The 18,523-nt window shown below is 45.5% G+C and overlaps 2 protein-coding genes across 6 annotated transcripts in view; one reads left to right on the top strand and one right to left on the bottom strand.

Moving 5' to 3' along the window:
* gde1 (glycerophosphodiester phosphodiesterase 1) overlaps nt 1-4,264 on the bottom strand; it is a 35,891-nt gene extending 31,627 nt beyond the window's left edge. For both annotated transcript variants that reach the window (XR_013888927.1, XM_080207059.1), the window contains exon 1: nt 3,887-4,264. Coding sequence is in view for 1 of the 2 variants with exons in the window: in XM_080207059.1 (XP_080063185.1) it covers nt 3,887-4,141 (255 nt within the window). In the remaining variant the exon portion in view is untranslated. The remainder of the gene's footprint in view (nt 1-3,886) is intronic.
* Nucleotides 1-18,523, top strand: part of ccp110 (centriolar coiled-coil protein 110) — a 114,281-nt gene that overhangs the window by 20,596 nt on the left and 75,162 nt on the right. For 3 of the 4 annotated variants that reach the window (XM_080207055.1, XM_080207057.1, XM_080207058.1), the window contains exon 1: nt 12,198-12,358. The exons of the other annotated variant lie outside the window; for it this stretch is intronic. The gene's annotated coding sequence lies outside the window, so the exon portion shown is untranslated. Of the gene's footprint in view, nt 1-12,197; nt 12,359-18,523 lie in introns of those variants that run through there. 4 annotated transcript variants of the gene reach the window in all.

Consider the following 18,523-nt stretch of genomic DNA (forward strand, 5'->3'; position numbering starts at 1 on the left):
CTGCCCTTCATGAACCCATGCTGAGTCTTACCAATGGGAGAATTTTGGGAGAATGGGAGATGTCTCACTATTTCTTCCTTCAAGCATTTTCCCTATTACAGAAGTTAAGTTAACCGGCCTATAGTTACCTGCCTTTTGTCTACCTCCTTTTTAAAAATGTGGCATCACATTTGCTGTTTTCCAATCTGCAGGAACCACTCCAGAGTACAGCGAATTTTGGTAAATTACCACTAGTGTATTTGCTATTTCCCCCGCAGTCTCTTTTAGTACCTGGGATGCATTCCATCAGGCCCAGGAGACTTGTCTATCTTTAGCCCCATTAACTTGCCCAACATTATCATTATCACAAAACAGGTTGTTTCTAGATCCTCACCTGCCATAGCCTTCCTGTCATCAATTTTATAGCATGTTATTTGGGTCTTCCACTGTGAAGGCTGACACAAAATACCTGTTCAATGCCTGAGCCATTTTCTTATTTTCAGTTATTACATCTCCCTTCTCATCCTCTAAAGGGCCAATGTTTACTTTAACCACTCTTTTTCGTTTTATATGTTTGTAGAAATTTTTGCTATCTATTTTTATATTCTGAGCTAGTTTAGTCTCATAATCCATCTTACTTTTCTTTATGGCTTTTTTCCTGGCTTTCTGTTGACCTTTAAAGATTTCCCAATCCTCTAGGTTCCCACTCATCTTTGCCACTTTGTATGTCTTTTCTTTCAATTTTATGCCTATTTTATTTCCTTAGATATCCAGGGCTGATTATCTCTTTTTCTACAGTCCATCCTTATCACTGGTATATAGTTTTGCTGAGCATTGTGAAAGACGGTTTCAAGTTGAAACACTTTGGAGGCTTAAAATTCTTTGCAGATAAGTACTTAATTTATATTATCTATATGGTCTGTCGTTTTCTGCACGTTTCCTTCAGCACTAGAACAAATTAACTGGTGATAACACTGCAAGGTCAGATTTTTTTTATCACAAGGAGGAAAGACAAAGCAGCTCAATAGCTAACAGAAATGGGAATGGCAAGTTGGACAAATCTCCTTACAAAATAAATACCACTTGCAACGGTAAAGGACTCCCAGAGAGGCTGCAGCATGCCTGCGAGCTAAAATCTATTGCAGCAGTCAGACATAGAGCTAGCAAAAAATGTATCTAGATTCAGCCAAGTCCAGTGGACTTTTCTGCATCTTTCAAGTGCATCCATTAATGGGTCAAGGTTCATCTTTAACTCAACTCATTACAATTTGCTGCCACAATAACCAGTAGTGTTGATCTGAATGAGAAATCCCACACAGACTGCTCATTGCATGGGAGCACTGCTCAGAGCCACAGAATAAGAACATGTGAAATAGGTGGTGTAGTCCATCGAGCTCTCCCCTGCCATTCAATACAATCGTGGCTGATCTTGGATTTCAACTCTCTATATCGCTTAATTCTCTGAGACACCAAAAATATATCTCAGCTTTAAATATATCCATTGATGGAGAGTCCACAACCCTCTGAGGTGGAGATTTCCAAAGATTCACAACCCTTTGAGTGAAGTAATTTCCCCTCAGCTACTTATCCTGAGATCATGCCCCTTGTGTTTTAGATCCCCCGTGCCAGAGTAACAACCTCTCTGTACACCAGGGTCAAACTCTGGTATGTTACAGCGAGAGCACCCTGCTTTCTTCTGAACTCCAGACAATATGAAGCCAATTTACTCAATCTCCCAGAGGATAATCCCCCTCATCTCAGGGGCCAAATTAAACTGTACCAACCCAGCCAGATTCTTGGTTAATAAATCAAATGGAAGGATCAAATGGATGATAACAGAATCCACTAGAACTCCAGATTATTTCTTTAGAGAACAGGTGATCATTACAAAACATTGAATGTATTCAAGAGGCGGCTGGATGTAGCACTTGGAGGACTAGAACAGGACTAGAAGTTGTAGGGAAAAAGCAGAATTAGACTATTGAGTTGGATGATCAGTCATGATGGTGACAAATGGCGGAGCAGGCTTGAAGGGCCAAATAGCCACCTCCTGCTCCTGTCTTCTACGTTTCTAAGAACAAGTATAAGCGACGTGTTGTTGATGTAGAAACCTGGATGCCCTCAGGCTGACATGGAGAAGATGGGCCGAATGGCTGGTATGCTATAATTTTGGTGTGGAGGCAAGTGGGTGCGCGAGGGGGGTGGGAAGGGGTTCAGTCAGGATGAGTGCTAGGGTGGGGATGGCGATGAGGGTGAGGGGGGGGGCGATGAGGGTGAGGGGGGGGGCGATGAGGGTGAGGGGGGGGCGATGAGGGTGAGGGGGGGGCGATGAGGGTGAGGGGGGGGCGATGAGGGTGAGGGGGGGGCGATGAGGGTGAGGGGGGGGCGATGAGGGTGAGGGGGGGGCGATGAGGGTGAGGGGGGGGCGATGAGGGTGAGGGGGGGGCGATGAGGGTGAGGGGGGGGCGATGAGGGTGAGGGGGGGGCGATGAGGGTGAGGGGGGGGCGATGAGGGTGAGGGGGGGGCGATGAGGGTGAGGGGGGGGCGATGAGGGTGAGGGGGGGGCGATGAGGGTGAGGGGGGGGCGATGAGGGTGAGGGGGGGGCGATGAGGGTGAGGGGGGGGCGATGAGGGTGAGGGGGGGGCGATGAGGGTGAGGGGGGGGCGATGAGGGTGAGGGGGGGGCGATGAGGGTGAGGGGGGGGCGATGAGGGTGAGGGGGGGGCGATGAGGGTGAGGGGGGGGCGATGAGGGTGAGGGGGGGGCGATGAGGGTGAGGGGGGGGCGATGAGGGTGAGGGGGGGGCGATGAGGGTGAGGGGGGGGCGATGAGGGTGAGGGGGGGGCGATGAGGGTGAGGGGGGGGCGATGAGGGTGAGGGGGGGGCGATGAGGGTGAGGGGGGGGCGATGAGGGTGAGGGGGGGGCGATGAGGGTGAGGGGGGGGCGATGAGGGTGAGGGGGGGGCGATGAGGGTGAGGGGGGGGCGATGAGGGTGAGGGGGGGGCGATGAGGGTGAGGGGGGGGCGATGAGGGTGAGGGGGGGGCGATGAGGGTGAGGGGGGGGCGATGAGGGTGAGGGGGGGGCGATGAGGGTGAGGGGGGGGCGATGAGGGTGAGGGGGGGGCGATGAGGGTGAGGGGGGGGCGATGAGGGTGAGGGGGGGGCGATGAGGGTGAGGGGGGGGCGATGAGGGTGAGGGGGGGGCGATGAGGGTGAGGGGGGGGCGATGAGGGTGAGGGGGGGGCGATGAGGGTGAGGGGGGGGCGATGAGGGTGAGGGGGGGGCGATGAGGGTGAGGGGGGGGCGATGAGGGTGAGGGGGGGGCGATGAGGGTGAGGGGGGGGCGATGAGGGTGAGGGGGGGGCGATGAGGGTGAGGGGGGGGCGATGAGGGTGAGGGGGGGGCGATGAGGGTGAGGGGGGGGCGATGAGGGTGAGGGGGGGGCGATGAGGGTGAGGGGGGGGCGATGAGGGTGAGGGGGGGCGATGAGGGTGAGGGGGGGGCGATGAGGGTGAGGGGGGGGCGATGAGGGTGAGGGGGGGGCGATGAGGGTGAGGGGGGGGCGATGAGGGTGAGGGGGGGGCGATGAGGGTGAGGGGGGGGCGATGAGGGTGAGGGGGGGGCGATGAGGGTGAGGGGGGGGCGATGAGGGTGAGGGGGGGGCGATGAGGGTGAGGGGGGGGCGATGAGGGTGAGGGGGGGGCGATGAGGGTGAGGGGGGGGCGATGAGGGTGAGGGGGGGGCGATGAGGGTGAGGGGGGGGCGATGAGGGTGAGGGGGGGGCGATGAGGGTGAGGGGGGGGCGATGAGGGTGAGGGGGGGGCGATGAGGGTGAGGGGGGGGCGATGAGGGTGGGTGAGGGGGGTATATTCTCTCAGACGTCCCCCCCCTTCTCATTCACTCACCTTCCTGATGGCCCCCAGCGTGTTCTCCGGAGCATCATACCCGCCGCCCCGATGGGCCACGATGGAGACGCGGCCGTTGGGGCGCAGCACCTGCTGAGCCACCTCGGCGGGGACGGCGGGGTAGCGGAGGAGCTGCACGGCCAGGCACAGGCCCAGCACCAGCAGCGGGAAATACAGCGGGTGGCTCAAACTCACCACCAGCAGCGCCAGCAGTGCCAAAAGCAGCAGGAAGCCGGCCACCACCGTCACATCCATGGCGGCGGCGCCGCGGACAGCGGCCCGGCCCCGGTCACTCAGAGCCCCCGGTCCCGGTCACTCAGAGCCCCCGGCCCCGGTCACTCAGAGCCCCGCGGTCCCGGTCACTCAGAGCCCCGCGGTCCCGGTCCCGGTCACTCAGAGCCCCGCGGTCCCGGTCACTCAGAGCCCCGCGGTCCCGGTCCCGGTCCCGGTCCCGGTCACTCAGAGCCCCGCGGGCAGCCGCCCGGCGCTCAGACACCAACCCTGCCCCGCTCCGTTCCGCTGCCCGCCACGCGGCCCCGCCCCCTGCGTCAGCACGCACAAAAACCTCACACGCTACAACAAAGGCCCAACCAATAGGGGAGCGGGGGCGGGGTTTGGGCAGTAAAGTCTGACAGCACCAGGCTGGGGTGCAGCAAGTGCTTACCCCAGGGAGGATAGAGAGGAGTAGAGTGGAGGGGGGAAGGAGTCGAGTGAATACTTGAGTGAGGGTGAAAGCAAGGAGAGAGTGGAGGGAATAGGGAAGGGGAGTGAGTGAGGGTGAAAGAGGGGAGAGGCTCTGGCTCATGTTGAGTTTGATCAGGAGAATCTAGATATTTGGAAGTTTCTCAGTGGCTCTAGCAGGCAGGTCCCCAATTGCCCCTGTAATGGCTACACTCAAATCACTTTTACACCAGGAGGTTTTACACTTTTACATTCCATGAAGCAACTATCAGCCACAGGGTAAAACACTCACAGTTGCAGCAAACACAGACTGGAACCAGCAGTCACTGGGTAAAGCACTGAACATTGGGCTGTGCTGATTCCCTGCACTCGCTTCTCAGGCAATGTGTTCCTTAGACCTCGCTAGAGGTTTCAACATTTCACGCAACCCGCCAGAACACAAGTACATTCAGCGTGAAAATACAATTAAACACAGCTATCAAGCTGTGCCTCGTTGTCTCTCAAAGGTGATGGACCGGCACAGTTTAATTACAAATTGTATTATCCTTCCAACAGTTCAACTGCATCGAAACAACGGAGTTCGTTTTAGATAGTTTATTTCTAAATAACATATAAAGTATGCAAAGATTGGATGAATTCTGGCACGCTAAAGTCGGGATGTGAACTTTATGAAGGATGAGTTGTTATGTAACCCGGTCATTGAACAATATTTAGCATCTGCATGGTTTCAATTCACAATAAACTCAATGCTGTGAAGGTTTACTCCGGCAGGATTTGTTGGGTGTGGCGGTATAGCAGTTTATTTATTGAACATACGGCAAAAAAAGTCTTTAATAAATAACTTAGTAGATTTAAGTGCATCGATTCTGTTCAGCTTTATGTGATACTAATCAGCAACTTTACAATGATTGATAACAACCCTACAGCTTTCATATTTAAATAAATATTAAAATCACTACGCATTGCGGCAGTCTTATCATCATTTGGGTTCCACTTTTGTCACGTTTGATAATTTGCTGAAATATCAAACTAACTCACCGTTCAATGTGAACTAAGGGAGATCATACAAAAGCTAGGACAAGTCATTCAAGGAGGCATTTGTGATTTAGTGCAGAACACAGTAGTCTGTTTTCTCACGCTCCCATATTTAGGCAGCTTTTAATATCCATAATAACAGGAAATGTGATGCCATTTTTAATGAAATCTATTTTCACATTGGCTGCAATTTCAGAGAGAGATCAAACAAATTGCACTGAAATGTCCGGACAAACTCAATATCCCCCCGACAATGTAAATCTAAAAGTCAGAGAACACGCTGGAATATTACACCGACTGACTAGAAATCATTTCTAGAATTAAAATGTTGTGATATACACAGAAACAATCATTATGTGTCCGAGTTAAATGTGAAGCAAATTCCTTTGCATTAGTTTGATACATTTAGGAATAAATCATTTTATTAAGAATCAGGTTACAGGAGCGCCATCCGTCGCTCCCCACTCTGTCTCACCAGGTTATAAGATGCCCTTCACACAGTCAGGCAGCAGGGCTGTTTCCGAAAATAAAAACTATTCTACAAACACAGGCTGAAATCTCTTTGTGAACTTCATCCTGAACTGTGGACAGTGTTAATCCGTTAAACCCTCCCTCAGTCTGCAGGGGTAATCGGTACTGGGGGACTGCGACATGGACAGTAATACCCCGGTGATTATTGACTGCAAGGCAAAGCAATCATCTTTGGAGTCATCCGGAAATTTGGAGGATTCCTTGAAATCTTGTCTCCGACCCCCCAGTGAGTCACACACCCCTGAGTCTCTGTGTAAAGGTACCAGTCCCTTCTCCATGGGTTCATTATTAAAGAGATGCTGGAGCAAAGGGACACTGCACCGCAGTACCTCTGGGAGGTCCCAGATGTGGAATCCATACCACCTGGCAAAGGAGTGAGGGAAATGAAGGGTCCCAAAGACATTTCCCTTTACTGACCTGAAGCAAAATGGTTTAAATTCTCTGGGAAATGCATTGCTACAGTGCTGTCCTGTGGTGAATGTTAAGCACTGCAGTAAAAATGGACAAAAAGATCACTTTATTGGCTGTCTGCGGGAGCACAATCCCATTGACTGAGTTACCTGATCGCGGGTGCCATGTTCAGAAGCCTCCAAGGCATCAAACGCCTTTTCCGCAGTGGGGCACCCAGAACTGGGCACAATTGCAGGACCTCACTAACAGTGGCCTGTACAGCTCCACCATAACTTCCCTACATCTTACATTCCATGCTTCCAGTTATGAATGATGTGGGTATGCCGGCGTTGGACTGGCGTAAACACAGTAAAAAGTCTGACAACACCAGGTTTTAGTCCAACCTATTTATTTGATAATATTCTCACAAGCTGTCCCCTCGAAAGCTTGTGAGAATATTATCAAATAAATAGGTTGGACTAAAACCTGGTGTTGTCAGACTTTTTACTCCAGTTATGAAACCAGGGACGCTGTATTGTTTTTACAGTAAAAAGTCTGACAACACCAGGTTTAAGTCCAACCGATTTATTTGATAGTACACTCACTAGCTTTCGGGGTTAGTCCCTTCGTCAGGTGAATGGAGAGTTCTGGCCTCAGACAGAGCATATAAAGCACAGACAGTTTACAGATTACTGATTAGAATGCGAATCCTTACACCTAACCTGCTGTTCAAGTCTTAAAGATTCGCTGTGCTTTATATGCTCTGTCTGAGGCCAGAACTCTCCATTCACCTGACGAAGGGACTAACCCTGAAAGCTTGCGAGTGTACTATCAAATAAATCGGTTGGACTTCAACCTGGTGTTGTCAGACTTTTTACCGTTTACCCAAGTCCAACGCCGGCACATCCACATCATTTTTTTACAGTAGCGTGCAAGGAAAGGAATAAAACTTTGGGAAAGGAATAAAACTAATTCAAAAAAACTGTTCTTTATAAATGGTCAGCACTTTTGTCCATATATAGTCAGTTAAAATAACGTATTTTTTGATTTAACAATTTAATGCAAAAAATGGAATCAATGTAAGTGATAAATTATGATCATTAACAAGAACAAACTTTGTTTTCATTGTGTTTTATATGATTATCTCTGAGATTATTTTGTTTTTTAATGAGTCTAAGTGAACTCCTGGTGTGTGTATGTGCACTTTGACCATGAGTTTCTAGCCACTTATTTTAGCAAAGAGAAAGCTTGTCTTGCATGCCTGAAGACAAGAACGTAAAGATAGGGCCCAAATAATCAGCAAAGTTGTTGTGCAAGTAGGTGCCTATTTGTTTTTTTTGGGGGGGGCAGGTGGAATGTGTGAACATGGACTCACACTGCTGAAAGGCAATTTGATCAGTAGCAGAATGATCAAACAGCTGTGTAGGAGCTATCACAAAGACTCATTGAATCAGTTTTCTGGTTAAAATGTTTCTTTATTGTCCAGGCCTGCTCAGCAAATGCTGGAGGGTGATTTGGGACAGTTCTAAATCACTCTGGAATTACATTTCTTAGCATTACAATTATACAATGTTCAAAAGCCATTTGCCTACCTCTCCACTCACCCCAGTCAGGTACGAGCCAATCACTATCAGTATGGACTATTTACATTGACCAATAACATTCTACCCTCTGGCAGCATGAAAATACATAGATCTATAGAGTCTGGAAGTTCTTGCCAACCGTCACCTAGCAACTTCAATACATAAGTCCAGAAAGTTCTTTCCCACTGTCTTATGATGCGCATTAGACAATTCTTATCTGGTGTAATATAAGACCTATTAGTTCACATATCTGAGATCTCTAGGACCGTCTGGAGTCCATACTTTAAGAGTCACTTTCTCCTTCCGCTCAGTAGCTGCATTGTTCCGAAGAATGTGATTCTTTTTGCTCACCTACATCCCACCATGTCTTGGGCAGACTATAGTTGGCAAAGGTGTACAAAATGTTCAAAAATGCACGTTTAAATCCTCTAACTGTGATTGTATGTGTTTCTATGCAAATGGTAACTTTGTAAAATACACTCCAGACACTTGTGACTTCTCTGTACTATATTCAATCTGGTTGTTAGTTTTTTTTTAAGTCCCAAGTTGCCCACCCAGATAAATCCGGGGAGGTAAGAATCTTAGCGTGATTTAAAGACAATGAGGTGCAATAGCAGGGTGTTTAGACTTTTTCTAATGTGACATTAGTGTACCTCTTAGAATTAAAAAAAAATTCTCTGCAGCTCTCACAGTCTCAGCTTTTTCACTGTTGCCGGGCAGTCAGGAGGAATCCTTCTATTGCAATTTCAAAGGCTTAAATGGGGTTTTGTTTATTTTTACCATGAGCCTCAGGTACTTTCTGGGATTGTTTTATAATCCTGCATTGTTAGGAGGAAAACTGGTTGGCAGGTCATGTGTATTGGATAGTTTTTTTCCCCTTCCTAATGAATATAATGTTTCATTTTCTGTTTGGTTGCTGGCTGCAGTTTGAGCTTAGAAAGGAGTGGACACCAAACTGAAAACAAGTTTTTTTCTCTTACCCTGGTATTGGAAATTCTGCTGGTTAGCTGAAGGCAAGGTTTCTTGCCTTCAGCTAACCAGCAGAAGGTTTCTTGCCTTCATGGAGTGGAAAATCTGCTGTGGGTGGTTAACTTGCCCAAAGTCCCCCTTTTCCTTATGTTCTGGGAAGGTGTTCTGACTTCAAACAGTTCTCGGTGTATCCTGAGGGCTGCTAGAACTTACAAGGCTGAGTAGTCAGTGTTTCAATTCTCCAACCAAAGCACTCAGTTCCAGTATCACATGAGCATTAATCTTTGCTGTGTTAAACGTGTGGAAAGGGTTTTGTTAGTAGAATGTTTTGATTCATTGGAACATTTAGATATATTTGTTAAGAGTTTTACATTATCATGTCTGTTTTGCTTTTGTTTGCAGTTGATAAAAGTTCTTGCTAATTTTCTTTCATACATGCTAATTGTATGCTTGTATAAATTTTGTTTGATAAAAACACCTGAGTGGGTCATTTGAATCATACCTGAAGTGAAACATCACTTGCTCACCCAAGCCAAATTCAAACTGTGAACGTTATGATCCAGATGGACTTCATAAAACACTTTTCAATGTCTGACCGGAATTAAGCACTGGTTATTGGTCGAATGCCCCCTGTCCATCCTAATTATAGCTCTGTTGACGGGTCATAAAGACTCAAAATATTAACTTGGTACCCTATCCACAGGTACTTCCTGATGTGGTGAGCTTCTCATGCATTTCCTGTCTTTAATTTGGATTTACACCATCCACAGCATTTTGATTTATTCAAGGGTACTAGTTATTCTGCAATCACACACTTACCCATTAGTCCTACAAATTCTTGATTAATTCTATCCCCATAACATTCATTGTCACTGACTGTATCAGTGACTGAGTGATTATTACTAACTGTATCAGTGATTCTGAGTGATTATTACTGACTGTATCAGTGACTCTGAGCGATTATTACTGACTGTATCAGTGACTCTGAGTGATTATTAGTGACTATACCAGTGACTCTGAGTGATTATTACTCACTGTAACAGTGATTCTGAGTGATTATTACTGACTATATCAGTGATTCTGAGTGATTATTACTGACTATATCAGTGATTCTGAGTGATTATTACTGACTGTATCAGTGACTCTGAGTAATTATTACTGACTGTATCAATGATTCTGAGTAATTATTACTGACTATATCAATGATTCTGAGTAATTATTACTGACTATATCAGTGATTCTGAGTAAGTATTACTGACTATATCAGTGATTCTGAGTAATTATTACTGACTATATCAGTGATTCTGAGTAAGTATTACTGACTGTATCAATGACTCTGAGTGATTATTACTGACTATATCAGTGATTCTGAGTAATTATTACTGACTATATCAGTGATTCTGAGTAAGTATTACTGACTACATCAGTGATTCTGAGTAAGTATTACTGACTATATCAATGATTGAGTAATTATTACTGACTATATCAGTGATTCTGAGTAAGTATTACTGACTATATCAGTGATTCTGAGTAATTATTACTGACTATATCAGTGATTCTGTAATTATTACTGACTATATCAGTGATTCTGAGTAATTATTACTGACTATATCAGTGATTCTGAGTAAGTATTACTGACTATACCAGTGACTGAGTAATTATTACTGACTATATCAGTGATTCTGAGTAAGTATTACTGACTGTACCAGTGATTCTGAGTAATTATTACTGACTATATCAGTGATTCTGAGTAAGTATTACTGACTATATCAGTGATTCTGAGTAAGTATTACTGACTATATCAGTGATTCTGAGTAATTATTACTGACTATATCAGTGATTCTGAGTAATTATTACTGACTATATCAGTGATTCTGAGTAAGTATTACTGACTATATCAGTGATTCTGAGTAATTATTACTGATTATATCAGTGATCAAGATAAAGGGGGGGGCGTTTTAGAACGGAGTTGAGGAGGAACTTCTTCACTCAAAGGGTGGTGAATCTCTGGAATTCTCTACCCGTTGAAGTGGTGGAGGCTGCCTTGCGAAACATTTTCAAGAAGCGGGTTGATGGGTTTTTGATAAGAGAGGGGATTAAGGGTTATGGGGAGAGGGCCGGAAAGTGGAACTGAGCCACGACAGATCAGCCATGATCTTATTGAATGGCGGGGCAGGCTCGAAGGGCCAGATGGCCTACTCCTGCTCCTATTTCTTATGTTCTTATGATTCCGAGTAATTATTACTGACTACATCAGTGATTCTGAGTAAGTATTACTGACTATATCAGTGATTCTGAGTAATTATTACTGACTATATCAGTGATTCTGAGTAAGTATTACTGACTATATCAGTGATTCTGAATAAGTATTACTGACTATATCAGTGATTCTGAGTAAGTATTACTGACTATATCAGTGATTCTGAGTAAGTATTACTGACTCTATCAGTGATTCTGAGTAAATATTACTGACTGTATCAGTGATTCTGAGTAAGTATTACTGAGTGATTCTGAGTAAGTATTACTGACTGTATCAGTGATTCTGAGTATTACTGACCGTATCAGTGATTCTGAGTAAGTATTACTGACCGTATCAGTGATTCTGAGTAATTATTACTGACCGTATCAGTGATTCCGAGTAAGTATTACTGACTGTATCAGTGATTCCGAGTAATTATTACTGACTATATCAGTGATTCCGAGTAATTATTACTGACTATATCAGTGATTCCGAGTAATTATTACTGACTATATCAGTGATTCTGAGTAATTATTACTGACTATATCAGTGATTCTGAGTAATTATTACTGACTGTATCGGTGATTCTGAGTAATTATTACTGACTGTATCGGTGATTCTGAGTAATTATTACTGACTGTATCAGTGATTCTGAGTAATTATTACTCACTGTATCAGTGACTGGCTGGAACTACTGGGTGTTTGGAGCGGAAGCGGAAATGCCTGCCTGCCCCTGACCAATGGGAGTGGGCGCCGGTTGCCAGGTGACGCGGCGGTTGAGAGGCGGGAAGCGGCACCGTTATCGCGGCTCCGCTTCAGCGCGGCCCTGTCCCGGGTCCGCGATCCGCCGCTGCCGCCCGGCCCCGGGTCCGCGATCCGCCGCTGCCGCCCGGCCCCGGGTCCGCGATCCGCCGCTGCCGCCCGGCCCCGGGTCCGCGATCCGCCGCTGCCGCCTCAGCCAGAGCCCAGGAGCTCAGGGCCCTCCCCCCACGGACCGGCTCCTGCCCTCCGCCGCCCGGACGGATGGTGTGCTGCCCGGCCTGTGTAAGTGAGAATGGGCGGAGCGGGTGTTTGTGGCGCCGCGGAGGAGGCCGCGGCCCGCAGCGGGGTCTGTGAGGGAGGGTCAGGGAGTGTGTGTCAGTGCTCAGCGCCTTTGCATCTCCATCAATAGCAGCTGTCAGTGCCTGCTCTCTGCACCCTGCTGCCCCTGTTTTCTGCACAGTGGCTCACTGATTCTGTTTGTATTGTTATATCTGGTGATATATTTGCTATGTGTTTATATACTTGTTACGTTTTTATTTTTTAGTTATTGTGCTTTATTTCTAACATTCCAGCTAAATTCCATATCACTTTCTGTATCACACCGACTCTGTTTCAGCTGCTTGGTAACTAAGGAAGCTATTCACATTTCTTTGAAGAAAACAGTCCATGGGATTTTAAGAATAGAAGCTTTTTGATAATTATATTTTCTTCACCCTGATTTTCTTCCCTCTTGAAGGTTCTGGCTCCTCTGATTATTGCATTGAAGTTAACTCTTTCACAGTTGGTGACATTGGCCCCAAATTTGATTGTGTCGTTACCTGGATTTGGAGTTTTTCTTTGGGCACCAGCCAGGAGTTATAAACAGCAAATCTCCAGTATTGTGTCCATTTTGCACATTGGCAAGTTGTACTTAAATGTCCTTCCTCAATCGCATTGGATATACCACTGAATTTATAAATCAGGATAGATAACCGGGGTCAAGGCAAAGCTAAAGTCAGTACTGGTGTATCTTTCATTGTTCTAAACCATTGTTCCTATGTATCAGGATCAGCTATCGGGAAGTTTTGCATTTTTAATTTGCTTTATCGTTACTGCCATAAAAATACATAGAAACAAAATCCACAGCATGTTTCATGGAGGATGCAATTTTTAAAGATGCTCAAAAGATTGCTATTAAAAGACCAGTAAAACGAGGAGGTTTCTTAATGTGCTGAAAATTCTGCTATATGTTGAGAGACCACCTGAAACATCACCAGTTAGAGGATACATTGACCTGAGAGTCCGGAGGGGAGTTAGTTCAGATGAAGGGCTTAATGGTTGGATTTAAATAAAGATTTAGATGTACATGGTGTCCTTAGCCCACATTTTCCGGTTTTGTTCAAATGCATAATTTGCTTTCAGATTACACATAAGTATAGATGGAAGTGTGATGGAAGCTCCTTATTCTTTAGTTCATTCATTCAAGGCATGTAGGCTTTGTTAATCCATCGTTAATTGCTCTTGAGTGGTAGTGAGCTGTTGCCTTTAACTGCTGCAGTCCATTTGGTGTAGGCACACCCACAGTGCTGTTACAGGGAGGGAGTTCCAGGATTTTGACCCAGCGGTAGTGAAGTAAGGGTGATATATTTACAAGTCAGGATGGTGAGTGGCTTGGAAAGGAACCTCTTATGTATGTGCTGCCCCTGTCCTTCTCGATGGTGGTGGTCATAAGTTTGGAAGGTGCTGTCTACGGAGCCTTCGTGCATTTTGTAGGTGGTACACACTGCTGCTACTATGTGTTGGTGGTGGAGGTAGTGAATGTTTGGAATGGACTGCCTTGTCCTGGGTCTTGAGTGTTCTGTCCGTGTATGTGTATTCTGATGGATCAGTTACTGGGTAATAGTCAAGGGTGTGAACCCTGATGGGTTTTGTTACTCCCTCGTATCCTTACTGTTGATATTTGGCAAATGAGCTTTAGCAGGTCTCCCTCATTTCCAACTGTGATGTCCTTTTGTTCAGGGTAGTTCTAAGATGTTAAAATCATTCCACTATTCGTATAATGCTGTAAGTAACCTCCAAAAACAGCTGTTCAGGAGAAAAAAATGAAAATTACATAAGAAAATCTTGCTATCAGAATAGTGATAAAGCACATGAAATGCCTACAATGATCCCCATACTTGGATCAGTTCTTTCTGGAGCTAATTAAAAGATCAGTATCTTTCACGTGAACAGAAACTGAACTCCATGGTGTGTTTGTTCTTGCACTGTAGTTCTAGAGCTGCAGCTAAAGCACACCACCCGGTCAGTGACGGTCACATCAGGGACATAGAATCTTCAGGTGAGACAGAGGAAAAGGCATTGTATTATTAGTTAAGGAGTCAGTTACTGCAGTAAGGAGAAATGAAATAAAACTTCAAGTAGAGTTCAGGAAAAAAAAAGGGGCAGCCATATTGTTAGGTATTATAGACCCCCAGATAGTGAGATATTGAGGGGCAAATCTGTGCTCGGTTTGTGGAGGTGTGTAAAAACAACAATAATAGGGTTACTATATTCAGTGATTTCAACTTTCCCAGCAATAACTGGGACATACATAGTGTTAAAGCTTGGAAAGAGTAAATTTTTTGAAATGTGTACCAGAGAACTTTTTAAATCAATATGTGGAGGGCCCAACACAGGAGGGAGCTGTGCTGGACCTGATTCTGGGGAATGAAGCTGGGCAGGTGGTTGAGATGATGGCGGGGGAGCATTTTAGTGATAGTGATCGCAACGTGGTACAGTTTAAGCTAGTTATGGACAAGGAAATAGACAAGCTGCAAAAAAAAATTGGATGGGGGTGGGGGGAGAGTGGATTTTAGTAAAATAAGACAGGATCTGGCCGGTGGGGGGGGACTGGGAACAGCTACTAACTGAAAAATCCACAGAACAGCAGTGAGGGACATTCAGAAAGGAAATGGGAAGGGTGCAAGCCCAGCATGTTCCCTCCAGGGTGATAGATAGGAATAACAAGCCCAGGGAACCAAGGAGGACCAGAGATATTCAGGACACAATGAGAAGGAAAAGAAAGGGGTTTAAAAAATACAAGGGAAGCAAATCAGTGGAGGCATTAGTGAGATATAGAAAGTGCAGAGTGGAGCTTAAGAAAGCAATTAGGAATGCAAAGAAGGGACATGAGAGCGCTCTGGCTGGTAAAAATAGGGAAAATCACAAGATATACTTATAGAATATCAATGGGAGGAGGATAACCAGGGAAAGAGTAGGGCCCATTAGGAACTAAAGGGTCAATCTGTAGATTGGTGTACTGTTGAATGAATATTTCACATCAGTCTTTGCCCAAGAGAATGAGGACGATGGTATGGAATTCAGGGAGAGAGACTGAGGTTCTTGAGAAAATTGACATAGGGAAGGGCAAGGCATTGGGGGTGGATAAATGTCGATAAATCTCTGGGTCCAGATAAGCTGCCCTAGGCTGCCATGAGAGACAAGGGAGGAGATTGCAGGGGCTCTGACCCAAATTTTCAACTCCTTTCTGGCTATGGGAGACTCACCTGAAGAAGGAGTGACACTCCGAAAGCTTGTGCTACCAAATAAACCTGTTGGATTTTAACCTGGTGTTGTGAGACTACTTACGGAGGAGGTGCCAGACAACTGGAGAACAGCTAATGTGGGTCTATTATTTAAGATAGGTTGCAGAGATAAACCAGGGAACTAGAAAGTGAGCCTCATGTCAGTGGTAGAGAAACTTTCAAAAGAGAGCATCTATCTCGACTTGGAGAGGTAAAGTTTGATCAAGGATAGTCAGCATAGCTTCGTCAGAGGGAAGTCATGGCTAAGGATTTAAATTTTTTGAGGAGATGACCAGGTGTGTAGTTGTGGGTAGTGCAATCAATATAGTTTATTGGATTTCAGCAAAGCCTTTGACAAGGTCCCACGTGGGAGACTTATAAAGAAGGTAAATTTACGTGGGATACAGAGTAATTTTATAAAGTGGACTCAATTGGCTCAGTTGTAAGAGACAGAGGGTAATGACAGAAGGCTGCTTTAGTGAGTGGAAGCCAGTGTTCAGTGGCGTATCACAGGGATCTATGCTGGGCCCCCTTTTATTTGTCATTTATAAAAATGGCATTGATGACTTTGTGGGGGCTAGAGTGACTAAGTTTGTGGATGACACAAAGATTGACGGCTGGTTAACAGTGAGGCGGAGTGTCTTGAGCTACAAGGAGAAAGAGATGGAAAGTTCAAATGGGCAGGTAAGTAGCAGGTGGAATCTAAGCCTGAAAAGTGAGATGATACACTTTTGAAGGAATAATTTGACAAGAAAGTGTTCAATGAATGCTTGGACACTAGGAAGTTCCATGGAACAAAAGGCCCTTGACCTGTTTGTGTACAGATATTTGAAAGTGGAAGGGCATATCAGTAGGATGGTGAAAAAGGCACGTGGTTCACTGGCCTTTATCAATCGAGGCATAGTTTCCAAAAGCAGGGAAGTCATGTTGGAGTTGTATGGAACTTTGGTGAGGCTGGAGCACTGTGTGAAGTTCTGGTTGCCACATTATAGGAAGGATGTGATTGCACTGGAGGGGATGCAGAGGGGATTCACCAGGATGCTGCCTGGGAAGGAACATTTAAGTTATGAAGAGAAGTTGGGTAGACTTGAGTTGTTTTCGTTGGAGCAGAGAAGACTGAGGGGCGACTGATCGAGGCGTACAAGATTATGAAAGACATGGACCCCCAAGTGGATAAGGAGCAGCTGTTTCCCTTAATTGAGGGATCAGTAACAAGGGGACATGAGTTCAAGGTGAGGTTTAGATGGAATGTGAGGAAAATCTTTTTAGCCAGAGGGTGGTGATGGTCTGGAATGCCTGGGAAGGTGGTAGAGGTGGGTTGTCTCAATCCTTGAAAAATTATCATAACTTTCAGGGCTATGGGATTAGGTGGGAGTTCAAGTGCTTCTAATCTGCTAGTGTGGATTCAATGGGCTGAAAGGCTTCTTCTGCACAGTATGATTCTATGATCAGGATCTTCATAAACGCTTGTAACACAAAGAAGGCTTTTCAACTTTTCCGTCCTCAGTTTGTTGCTCAGAATGCCCTTTTACTTTCCTTTATGCTGCAGTGTTGCTCCTCATCCTTGTCATTTTTTTAATCCCATCAATGTGTCTTTGCAGCCTACAAGAGCCCTCCACCTCATCCACTACTCCACCAATCTTGGTGTCATCAGCAAATTTATTAACCCACCCTTCAGTCCCCTCTTCCAAGCCAGAGCAAGTTATCATTGTTGCAGCTATGACACTGTAATATATGGGGTGTCTCGACTATAATATGTAAACATGAGTTTGGAAGTGTTATTGAAAGTGTAAGTTATGTGCAATTTTAAATGTCGACTGTTCTGAATTAATTTGTGTATGTGTTTTTGTGAAAGCGTTTTGTATCTCTGACATGTTGGAATTGTGAAAATGCTATCCATGTATACTGAGGGTTGAACTGTCTGCCTTCTCCCTCAATCCCACCAATTCACTTATTTTGCGTTGAGCTTCACTGATAGTGATAGAAAGTGTGGGAAGCCAAGGAACGGTATTATTGGTGAGTTATTTAGGTGTAAATGTGAAGATGGGTGCTTTGCTAATAAAATAGGCCTGGTTTTAAAGCTCAATTTTGATCTTAATTGCTGATTATCATAATTTGCCTGAAGATGCCAAAGCAGAGATGAATCAGAAGTCTGTGAGCTTCACTTGCTTACTTTCAGGGAAGGATTGTGCTGATTAACAGAGAGCAACTTGTTTCAGGGTGGTTCAAGAACTAATGAGGATGCACAGCTTCTGGAGGTCCCCAGGAGTGGGGATGTCCAGTTCCTGCACGTCACCTTCCTATCCCTCCTGCACCAGTTGGTGCTGCCTGCTTAGCCTCATGTCCTGCACCATTTGCTCTCAAGAACCAAAGGGAACATCTAACAATGTGTTCAAGTCCAAGCACTCCCTTTCTCCTGGTGACTTCTATGAGGTATATTAGTGTAGCACTCAGTTTACTTTGTTTTATTCATTTGTGGGACATGCGCATTGCTGGCTGGCCAGCATTTATTGCCCATCACTAGTTGCCCAAGGGCAGTTGAGTCAACCGCTCTGGAGTCACATGGCCAGATCAGAAAGATGGGAGATATCTTGACAAATACATGAATAGGATGGGAATAGAGGGAACTGGTCTCCGGAAGAGTAGGTGATTTAAGTTTGTTTGGGCAGTTTGGTCGGTGCAGGCTTGGAGGACCAAAAAGCCAGTTTCTGTGCTGTAATTTTCTTTGTTCTTTGTATATCCTTCCCTAAAGGACGTTAGTGAACCAGATGAGTTTTTCTGACAATCGACAATGAACATAGAACATTCCAGATATTTTTATTGAATTATAATAGGAGAGGCAGTGGCCTAGTGGTATTGTTGCTAGACTATTAATCCAGAGACTCAGCAAATACTTTGGGGACCT

This window comes from Carcharhinus amblyrhynchos, chromosome 18, assembly GCF_965287045.1.
Source record: "Carcharhinus amblyrhynchos chromosome 18, sCarAmb.v2.hapA, whole genome shotgun sequence".
Taxonomy (NCBI): Eukaryota; Metazoa; Chordata; class Chondrichthyes; order Carcharhiniformes; family Carcharhinidae; genus Carcharhinus; species Carcharhinus amblyrhynchos.